Below are 11,372 nucleotides of genomic sequence, written 5' to 3'. Positions count from 1 at the left end.
CTAACCAAGTACTGATACTTCTTGTTCTAGCTGTAGTCACAATGATATTCAGGTTGAGAAGGACAGAAAAGCATACATTAAAAAAAAGTTGATTCTTTAAGTAATTTCCAAAGAAGAATGTCAATAGTGTTGATGAGCACGTTCACAGTGTCAGCTGCTGATTGCTGACTCAAAGCAGCAGATGAGGAAGTCACTGCCTGATCTCTATATCATGGTGTTACCTTTGCATCTTACACTTCCCTCTGCCTTACACACGCCCATTTAAAACTATTTAATGGTTTGTGACTATTTTTTAATGTGGGTTATGCTGTGTAAGCCACCTGGAGCATCACATACTTTTCATAGGTTCTGAGTATTTCTGGATTAAAGATTATAACTTCTTGTATGATAAATAAAACATTGAAGACCTGAATTAACTACTCCCAATGCAACATGTGCCATGGGGTTTCACAGAGAGTCCCACACCCAAGCAACTCAAGTCAAAATACACAAAGCAAAGCTCTAAGAAAGTCTTGATACCCTGGTCTAACACTTATGTACACACACACACACACACACACATAAAATGGACCCCTTTTGATACTACATATTTTAAATATATTTTTAAAGTATAAGAAATGCTGAGAGAAAATGCTATAAGAAGTGTATTGACACACTGTAATACGGAACATTTAACATAACTGTGGAATATGCTATGGTTCTACAGTACATTATCAACATGGCATTTGAAATAAGGGGGGAGAAGTATTTAATTGGAAATCTTCAAAATATTTGTTTGGATTTGGAATCCATTATGCTAAGATTTCCTCAAGAAGCAAAAATTGTGAACTACAACTTATTTTCATTCTCCTTTGGCTGTGTCCTGCCTTTGATTTGCTCCCAGGCTACAGCTGGAATCTGTGGGACCTGACCAGATACAATCTGTGTGTGGCTTCCTGCCGGAGCTGTTTTACTCAGACAAGCAATGCTTCTCTTAGTTTCTGTCAGAAGCACCAATAGCTGCTGCACCGTACCAGCAGGCAAGGACACTTGAGAAATCCTTATACAGAAATGGGAATGGGAGAAAATTAACAAATTGGAAAGAAATACCCTGAATGTTTGTGCTGAATTGTAGCCATAAAACCAGAAACTAATTTGACATAAAGGGAGCAGAGTGTACCTGGAAAAACATCGTTCTTGTCTCTGGTAGAACTTCTTCTTACCTAAATCACACTGGAAATCTGTTACTCTGGCAGTTTTCAGATTTAAGATATACTGTGGAAGGTAAGGCAGGAAAAGTAATTCTCAGTCATTTGTCTGGGAAAGAAGAAGAAGAAACAGCTGCAGCCATTTGTTACAGCTTTAGATTTAAACAGTGGGTAGGTACAAGAAAATAATCACTGGATGTCTTTGTGCTTATAACAGAGGAGATGTCATCTGATGGGAGAAAGTCTTGATGGAGCAAAGAACAACTATTTCTATATTTCTATCTCTTTCTATCTCTATTTCTATCCCTTCTATCACATTTTAAAATGTGTTTAAAGCACCCCTTTTTTGGTAACAAGGCTAGCAGCCAGAGTGGTGTCTCCAAACACTGCTCAGTTTCTTACTGTGCAATCTCCCTAATCACAGTCTGCAGTAACGTGGATTTGGTGTTGTCTAAAGATGGTAATGGGAGTTCCACCACCACTTCTCTTCCAATGCCTTCCACTGGATTTCCTGCACTAAGGCAGAACTCTGTGTACAGCGGGAAACTCAAAAAAATACTGTGTCATTAATCCAATCAGAGCAGAGAGGAGCACAGCACTCACAATCTGCTAATTTAGGGTGGCTGGGAAGTCTCAGGGTGTTGGGACACCTGCTGTTGAGTTCTCTGTCAGTGACATAGCTGAGCATCCCATGGCCTAGTGAGGAGAAGTCCTCCTTGAGCAGGCATTTCTTAGTCCTCCTTAGCAGGCATTTTCTGGGCAGACTGAGAAACCTCCTTGGGGTGTGGGAGAGCTGGTCCCCAGAGTTGTGTGCTGGAAGGCAAATCTCCCTGCTCCCTAGGGAGTCTGGGACCAGTTCTTCCACATCACATCACAGAGTCAGAGTGTTTTCAGTACAAGCTTAAGGATATGTTCCTTAAGCAAGAACTGCTTGATGGAGCCCCAGGAGCTGATTGAGCAGAGGGATGTCTGTCGAGTACATTTTTAAAAGGTTTTGACTGTAGAAAGGATTCAGCAATGCTCACTTGGGCTAGAGGCAGCCCTGGAAAACTTGGGGCCAAAAAAACCATGGCTTAGCAGGGCTGCTTGGAGGCTCCTCCACTGTCCTCCAGAGAAGCAGTGTCTTCATTCCTTTGCATCCTGGAGCCAAAGGATGGTCTGTGGTGCAGGTGAAGTCCATCATCGTGCCCCTGTACATACTGACAAGAGTAGCTTTTGTCAGAGTAGCTCCTCATGGCTGAAGGGAAACCCCCACCGAGGCTGCCAGCACCAGGTAAACGTTGAGGCACAGTTTCAGTACTTGGATTTACAGATGAATTAAGTACTTAACTTAGACTTTAGTGCTTCAATTCAGAACCGACGCCATTCCTTGCCATCCAGCCCTCTCCGGACCGGCGGAGGCGGCTCCTCAGGGCCGTGGATGTCAGCCAGGGGCAGAAATGGCGGCGGGGCCGGGCAGGGCAGGGTCCCGCCCGTTCCCCCAGCGCGGCGCTGGTGGAATTCTCGGGCCGGGCAGGTTGGCTGGGATGTGCGGGAGCTGCCGGGCAGGTGTCCGGCTCCCTCTGCGCCGCTCCCGCCCCGCCGGGTCCTCACCGGGCTCCTACCTTCCCGGGACTTCAAATTATCGCTAAACTTTCAGTCCTTAGTTTTCTTGGCTGCAAACCCGGTAACGAATCGCTCAGACTTTGTTTTTCCACTGCTCCCGAGGCTTGATTTATTGTGTCTCTCTTATCGCACAATCGGGCTTCGTTCAAAATGTTATTCTGGGCTAATTCCATACCCCGGTATTTATTTTGACTGTCCCTTCTCATTAGCGTTACTGATTTTCAATCGCTCCCCGTTCCCTGTTAAATCCCCTCTCTGCCCGCCCGGGCTCGCCTCTTCCATCCCGTTCGCGTTTCCATCCCGTGTGTGGCGGTGCCCGGAGCGGTGCCCGTCAGCCACGACCCGCTGCCCCCGCGGCTGCGGACGGAGCCTCGCCCGGGGGAACCCGCTCCGACCGGGAACATCCGCGAGCCGGAGATGCGGCGGCGGAGCGAAGAGAAAGGGCTCGCTTTTAACAGGGCACCGCCTGAGCTCCCAGCCCAGCGATTAAATTTCTCTCCTCCAGCAAAACCGTTACTTTATCCTAAGAAAAACAGCGCGAGCGGGGCGAGCGGCGGCGGGACCCGCACGGAGCCGGGGCCGGGCGCGGGGGAGGGCGGAGGTCGAGGGGAGCGGGAGGCGATGCCGCCCCGACAGCTCCGTGATTGATGACCCACCCGCCCGGGAAGGGGCGGTCGCTGTCGCCCAGGCTGGAGGGGGGAGCCCGGAGCCCAGGTGCGACACAGCCCCGCCGCACCCACCGGCCGCGACGGCTTAAAAACACCCCGGCCGGACGGGACGGGACGGGACGGAGGTGCCGGAACCTGGCGGCGGGCGGGAGCGGTAAGTTCATCCCCGGGCGGGTACCGCGGGGTCCTGCCGGGTGCCGGGCAGGCGGGATGCGGGACCGGGATGCGGGACCGGGACGCAGCAGCCGCCGCGGGCCGGCGGGGCCGTGAGCGCCGGTGCTGCCCCCGCACACCGACAGGCAAGTTCCTGTTTCTCTGCTCCGGAGAAAGGGCTTTCGGCACTTGTTACCGGAGTTACACGGAGGGCAAGGCATTTTTAAAAGCGATGCACAATAATTCCGATTCACCGTGTTTTGCCCCCTAAGGAGCAACGGAAAAGTTTATCTAAGGTTTCCACCTGTTTGTTTTCGGTTTGTGCGCTCTGCTCTGGCATTTTCCATCTTTTCCTTGTCTGTGTGGGCAGGTCGCCTTCATCGCCATTTCATTCACACAGAATATAAGACTAGAATAAATGTTGTGCTGGGGTTTTTTTGGTAAAAGATGTCAAACCAATCATGTCTTTGTAGTGTCATGTAAAAATACAAATGCATCTGCATGCATAAGAAATACTGCACTAGAAGTGCTTTAGAAACAACATAAATACTTTAACTTACTTTCACAGCCCTGTCCTCAACTCTCTCAGCATACCAGGTGGCAAGTGGGTGCTTGCAAAAATTACTGCGATCATTTATAAACTAAACATTTTTCTTGTAAAATTTTAAAAGGGAAAATGACTGTTGCCCAGAGGCTTTTCGTTTACTTTAGTTTTTAGCAGCATTTTTTGGACTGTGAGGTTTTGGCAATGCCTGAGTTTGAAGCACCTGGAATGGATGTCCTGATTACTCTGGGGAGAAGAGTGATGCTGCCCAGTCCCAGTGTGCAACAGAAGGGATCCTGGCTGTGGATCCAGGAACCATCATGATTTGGCTACACATATGTACATACCTACAGCAAATCCTTCGTTTGGTGTAGCAGATTTTCCCAGGCCATTTGCTGTTTGTGTTTGATGGGAAAGCTGACAGCAGAGAAATTTAATTCAGAGTGAAATCTCTCATTTCCACAGCTGAAATTTTGTACTTTTTTTTTCCCACAGGATTTTATCAGATATAGATGAGAAGCTCCTAAACCAGAAACTCCTATTTCCAAGGGCACCCAAGGAGATGAGGTTTTTAGTTTTTTGGTTTTTTTTTTTTAATTACTATGTACTGTATGTCACTCAATGTAATTTCACTTCTAAATGCGATTATACACTAGCACAGCAAAATCAAAATGTGTGTAAACCAGCCCTAGTCCTGCATTTCAGTAGAGGAGCAGGTATTTTTGCTAACCCAGTCTGTCCCTATCCTTGAGTGATCCAGACTTCTCCAGTAACTGGGGAAGGCTTCCTCCTACCAGTGGGATTTTGATGGGATGGCAGTGAGAAATCCTGCTGTTAAACATAAATTGTTAGATTCTTCTGCCAGTGAAGATCATTGTAATTATCTTAAATGAATGTCTTGATGTCCATTTCCACAATGATGATTTTTTTTTAAACTGCATCCAGGTCTGACTATGCCTTAACACAAACACCAACAAAAAAGTATATAATGATTTTTTTTTAAAGTTAGAGACAATAGCCAATGTAAAGACCATTTTTCTGCCCTCAATCAAGATGAGCTCGTGGAGTCCTAATGTAAGATTTATTTTATACTGATCATAAACACCACAATAAAAAGAATATTGGGGTTTTTTCCCTTTGGTTTAGAGTTATAATGTGCATAGAATATTTCACAAATAATTTCAGTCTAAACTGTACTGCTACTGAAGAGACCATTACATGATACTATTCTGTGAGCCACATTAATAGCAAATTAATGACAATTAATTACCCAAAATAATAACAGTAAAAAAGTTTTCTAAATACCATCAAATTACAACACTGCAAAAAGATTTATTTAGAAACTTTTCCTTGTCTTTGATAGAAATCTTTAACCTCAGTGTGTGCTTGAAATGCTCTGCAAAATCAAGAGCTAATTCTTGTAAATGTATATATTCAGTCATTTATGTGCATCAATGTTATTTAAACTATTAATTACACAGTATTTGGATGAAATTAAAAGGTTTAATAACTTGTTCCTACCCTTGTCTAGCCAGGCTGTCACAGGAACAGACACTCCTAACACGTGAAAACCAGGATCTGGGACACCCACGAGGGCTGCTTGGCTGAGGACCACAGGATCAGGTATTATTCCAGCTAAGAAGTGCTGCACTTTGGGGAATATTGATTGAATTGCATTTTTTTATGGAACTGAATGAATTAAAGGATTGTGAGTTGTATTACAGGCAGAGCTGACAGACCATCCTCACAAAAAGCTGAAAAAAGACCTTAAGGTCACTGTTTTCAGCTTTTCTTTAAATATTTTTTTTTATGTTTTCAAAAGGTTATTTTGCCCCCCAATGGCCAAAATACATCTTACAAAATTCTTTTGAAGTTTGAAAATGTAGATGAGAAAGGATAAGCACGCAATTTCTTTAGTAAGGTTAGGGGTGGGAAGACAGGAGAAGTCGGTTCCTGATCCTTTAAAATGCTGGGCCAAATTTTGCCCTTCAAAAACTGAGTCCGTGCTCTGTCTTCACTTACTGATGCATTTGAAAATAATATTTTTCTTTCCATAGTCCTTGAAGCACTGTTCACCTATAAGACTGTTCATAAAATGATTGCAGTGAAAATAGAAAATATACTAACAGTTCCACATCCCAAATAATAGAGTTTTAAAAATTGCCTTTAGCCTAATTTTTAGTTGATTATAAAAGGAAACCACTGTGGCAGTGCCTCTGGGTAGTGCCTGTTGGGTTTTCTCAGAAGTCATCTCTTGGCTATGAGTGACTCAAAAAAGTTGCTCTGTGTAACACTGCCAAAAAAATCAAATACTGATCATTGCAAAGATTTTAACTTCTGTTCTGTACCCCTGGGTGATGCTGAATTTGTAAGCAGGGAGTGGAAAAGCAGTTCACAGAGCTGTATTTCAGCTTTTCCTAGCACAGGCAGTGCCTGCCTTTCTGACCATCCTTATTTTCAGAACGTGCTGGCTCCAGCTCACCGCGGCATCTTACTTTGGAGATGCTCTTCTACTTGCAGGACCCCCCTCCCTGCCGGGGATGGACTGTGGACACTTAGCAGAGAGCAGCGAGGAGATCTCCAGCCCGGGGGCAGAGCCCGATTCCTCTGCCGGCAGCAGCACTTGCTGTCCGCCGCTGGCGGCCGGGGCCGCTCCCGCTCCCGGTGCCGCTCCCGCTCCCGGTGCCGCTCCCGCTCCCGATGCCGCTCCCGATGCCGCTCCCGGTGCCGCTCCCGCTCCCGGTGCCGCTCCCGCTCCGGGCCGCCCCGCCGCCGCCAACGCGGCCCGGGAGCGCAGCCGGGTGCAGACCCTGCGGCACGCCTTCCTCCAGCTGCAGAAAACCCTGCCCTCCGTGCCGCCCGACACCAAGCTCTCCAAGCTGGATGTGCTCCTCCTGGCCACCACCTACATCGCGCACCTCACCCGCAGCCTTCAGGATGAGGAGGAGTCACCGGGAGAGGGCTTGGGCACCCTGCGCGGGGATGGGTACCTGCACCCTGTCAAGGTAGGGAGCTGAGGGACAGCCACCACCTTGTGTCACTGAGTGAGTACACTGGCCTTAGACAGGTAACTGAAACTAAAGATTTAATGTCCCTGGACCTTGCCTAGAGGCATTACATAGAAGTTCTGCCTGGACTAACCACTGTGCCTAGGTCTTAGGGGTCTGTTGGAAATACCTTGGAGCTTTGTTCCTCCAGCTTCAGGAACTTTGCACCAAAATATCAAATCTCATGTAGATCCAAACCTGGTTGTTGGAAATGAAGGTCAGCACCACAGGAGTCCTTGCATCTTCTTGGTCCTTGTGTGGAAACCTTGGTGATCCTGAGGGACAGAATGGATCCTGCTGTGAGGGGGTGTATGTGCTGAGGTGACACTATCCCAACACTGTCCCATAGCTGTGAGGGGTGTGTGTGGTGAGGTGACACTGTCCCACAGCTGTGGAGGGTGTGTGTGGTGAGGTGACACTGTCCCACAGCCGTGAGGGGTGTATGCAGTGAGGTGACACTGTCCCACAGCTGTGAGGGGTGTATGTGCTGAGGTGACACTGTCCCACAGCTGTGAGGGGTGTGTGGGGTGAGGTGACACTGTCCCACAGCTGTGAGGGGTGTATGTGCTGAGGTGACACTGTCCCACAGCCGTGAGGGGTGTATGCAGTGAGGTGACACTGTCCCAAAGCCGTGAGGGATGTATGCAGGGAGGTGACACTGTCCCACAGCCGTGAGGGGTGTATGTGCTGAGGTGACACTGTCCCACACTGTGAAGGGTGTATGTGCTGAGGTGACGCTGTCCCACAGCTGTGAGGGGTGTATGCAGTGAGGTGACACTGTCCCAAAGCCGTGAGGGATGTATGCAGGGAGGTGACACTGTCCCACAGCCGTGAGGGGTGTATGTGCTGAGGTGACACTGTCCCACACTGTGAAGGGTGTATGTGCTGAGGTGACGCTGTCCCACAGCTGTGAGGGGTGTATGCAGTGAGGTGACACTGTCCCACAGCTGTGAGGGGTGTATGTGCTGAGGTGACGCTGTCCCACAGCCGTGAGGGGTGTATGCAGTGAGGTGACACTGTCCCACAGCTGTGAGGGGTGTATGTGCTGAGGTGACATTGTCCCAACACTGTCCCACAGCGGTGACCCAGCACGGCTGGGCCTGCTTTGGTTCTGCTGCCCCGGCAGCCCAGTGCCCACAGCGGTGTTAATTACCAGCCACGTGTTAATTACTCCATGAAAGTGCTCTACCGAAGCATTTCTCTGGTTGGTGTATGCTCTTCCCTTTGTCAAACAAAAATCACAGCGATGCAGAAGGGATGAGAAAGGGGAACTGCTCTTGGAGAGGAGCGGGCTGGAAACTGTTTCCAAATGCAGCGCTCACTGACTGATGGGGCTCAGACACCGCAGGGTGTTTTCTTTGGCTCTGCTCACAGGGAGTGAGCTAGAGCCCTGGGATGTTTGCTTTTCTTTTTAAGAGTCTGAATTCAGAATGATTTAATTAAGATTAATTTGTGAAGTAATCTCTAATTTCTAAAAAGTGCCTAATTCACAGAGAGTTCCTTGTTCACAGTGTTGGTTGCTATATTTTACAGTATGATGTGAATGTAGGCTTCTGAGGCCATTTAAATGATTAGCAGACTCATAAAGAAAGCAAAACCTCTATATCAATTAGAAGATGGCTATAATTTAAGTAAAAAAATACTGTGATGTATTTCAAAATAAGTTCAAAATAGCTTCTGTTACTTCCCTCAGTCAGAGTGAAAGGACACAGGTCTCTCATGGTACTTTTTATTCAGCTGCCAACTACTACTGGCAAAAAAATACTTCTGAATAGTTATTACAGCAGTTAAATGATCCAGATGCCCGTTTCCCAGGCTACTGGAAGAGAGTAATACTGGATTCACTTAAGCAATTATTTTTTAATGAATATATTTGAGGAATGTGTCGCAGTCAAATCTTAATATGTGTTTCAAAAACCCCAGAACACAGGATATGAGACAACCTTTAGAGATAAAATCTTTAACTAAGCTGATAGATGAAGCATAGTACATGCAAATAGTGAGGGAAGTTAAATATTCAAGTACAGTTGTGTGTACACTGATTGAAAAGTATGGTTAATGACTTTGAACTTGGATGTTTATTAAGTTAAGACAAACTCTTAACATCACACTTGAAATGAAATGCTGAATGAGATCGCACAGTTTAAGTGAGGATATGCTGGTGCTTTAGGTCTTTGAACAGAAGAGCTGAGATTTATCTCCATTATTATTAAGTGCCCTTTACCCACAGGAAAGGTGCCAGTCTGTACCCAAAAGAGTCTTTAAAAAACTGCATTCTTTTGGAACAATGTGCTGGCTGCATTTCAGGTATTTTTGCATCCAGTGTGTGTAACAAGTTGTCTCTTCAAGCATCCACATCTCTAATAGTGACCTTGGCACAGCAAATGGAGCTGGATGCTCCCTCCCAAGTTCTGGGTGCCCAGCTGCAGCCACCTGCATCACAGGGCTGCTTGCAGTGAGAAACCTGCTGGGGTTAGAAACTCAAGCTGTCAGAATAAATATTTAACACCAAGACTAAGGGATGATTCCAAAAACCAGTGAGTGTAAAGATGAGCTGTGTCATCTGAAATAGCTGGAGCTGACAAGAACAAGATGCTGAGAGTGCTGAAGACTGCCAAGGTGCAGTTACATTAAATTCCCTTAGACTCACAGCCTTCAGCAGCAGCCCCTGTGGTGTTGTGGGGCCCAGCCAGCAGGGATGGCTGTGCACATGGGGCTGCAATCCCTGCAGGTGCAGGTGTATCCCTGTAGCATCCCTGGTGCCTTGAGAAGGAATTCTTTGTTTTATTCTACTAACAGAACATCTGTGACTCAAACTGAGCTTGGCTGACTGGCCTGGTCCCGTCTGCTGGGGCATGGCAGGGTTGGGAGCTGTGCCTCAAAATTAATTACCAAAGCAAATACCCAGGCTGAGCTCCAAAGAAGCTCCAAACATTTTTCCATCGAATGACAAAAATGGAACTGTGTTGTGATAGCAAGAGTTTCCTATTTCCTTGCACTGTGATTCCATCAAATCTCTGCTGAGAACTGCAGCTGGAGTGCAGAGATCCCGGGTGTCTCAGTGCTGTGCTTGTCTCCTCTCTTGCAGAAGTGGCCCATGCGTTCCAGGCTGTACATTGGAGCCACGGGACAGTTTCTGACTCACTCGGCACAAGGAGACAGCGCAAACCATGGGGAAACATCAACATCTTCACAGATCTAACCTCCCTTGAAAAAAAAAGGTTATTTATTACACCTTATATAAATGTATATTTAAGTTAAAAAAACAGTATCTACAGACAAACTGTAATTTCTGAAATGCTGTTTGTAGAGGAGAAGGAATTGATTCTTAAGCGTAATTAATACCTCATTAAGTAAACGTGACACTTCATTGGTTTCTGTCACTGCTGCGATCTGAATGAGGGGGAGCCGGTGGTGGCTGCAGCCAGCACCAATCCGAGCAGCAGCAGCAGCAAAGAGCTGCCAGCAGAGTCAAGGATCCTTGTCCTCTCTGGGACGAGCGCTGAGAGAAAAGAGAGGAGGAGTTATGTGCTAATGGCCAAGTACAGGGCAAAACAGGCTTGGGTGAAAAGAGAAGGGCAAGGCTAAAAATAGCAACTGTAATCCCACACAGACTTTCTCCACTGCTTAAAGCCGATGGCAGAAATCCCCTGACCGCAGCTGTCAGGTCAGGGCTCCAGCCATCGGAGAGTCCTACACGTTCGTAGCTATTGCTGGGAATATGGATGCACGTTCATGGAGTAAAAATGTGCTGAGAGACCCGTTCCTCCTGCACAGAGTGCTGCAGTTTGGGCACTGCTTGTACCCACCCCAGGACTGTGCTGCTTGTTACACAGGGCTCAGGCTGTGTTTGCTCCCCTGGCACAACCACGTGTCTGCTCACCACACCACGGCTCATTTCATTTAAGGGGTTCATGTGCTGGAGCAGGGTGAACCCAAACTGTTGGCTTGTTCACTTAAAAATCTGTATTTAGGCAAGAAAAGTTGAAACTAAATGCACAAATGTCATCCTTTCTATCTGTTCTGTAAAACACTGTACTTCTCATATGGTTTGTTATTGCTGAGGTAAATGTTCTATTAAATATTATTCAGTGAATATCATATACTTTGAGTTGCAAAATCTGTTATCAGTTTCTCATTGCACACAATAATATTCTAAATTTATAGA

The 11,372-nt window shown here is 46.8% G+C and overlaps 1 protein-coding gene and 1 long non-coding RNA gene across 2 annotated transcripts; one reads left to right on the top strand and one right to left on the bottom strand.

The window, feature by feature from the left end:
* The first annotated feature begins 6,697 nt into the window (after positions 1-6,697).
* On the top strand, positions 6,698-11,305 carry TCF24 (transcription factor 24). Its single transcript, XM_054517540.1, has 3 exons — positions 6,698-6,789; positions 6,883-7,162; positions 10,293-11,305. Exons 1-3 carry the CDS (start codon positions 6,698-6,700, stop codon positions 10,404-10,406), a joined length of 486 nt encoding a protein of 161 aa, XP_054373515.1. The 3' UTR covers positions 10,407-11,305.
* LOC118695496 (uncharacterized) lies at positions 8,920-10,701 on the bottom strand. The gene is made up of 2 exons (XR_004981534.1): positions 10,550-10,701; positions 8,920-10,411 (listed from the first exon to the last, which is right to left on the bottom strand). It is a non-coding gene; the product is annotated as an uncharacterized LOC118695496 (long non-coding RNA).
* Positions 11,306-11,372: the final 67 nt, after the last annotated feature.

The sequence above is a fragment of the Molothrus ater genome, chromosome 1 (assembly GCF_012460135.2).
Source record: "Molothrus ater isolate BHLD 08-10-18 breed brown headed cowbird chromosome 1, BPBGC_Mater_1.1, whole genome shotgun sequence".
Taxonomy (NCBI): domain Eukaryota; kingdom Metazoa; phylum Chordata; class Aves; order Passeriformes; family Icteridae; genus Molothrus; species Molothrus ater.
The sequence above is the reverse complement of the archived record's forward strand: the minus strand, read 5'-3'. Positions and strand labels throughout refer to the sequence as shown.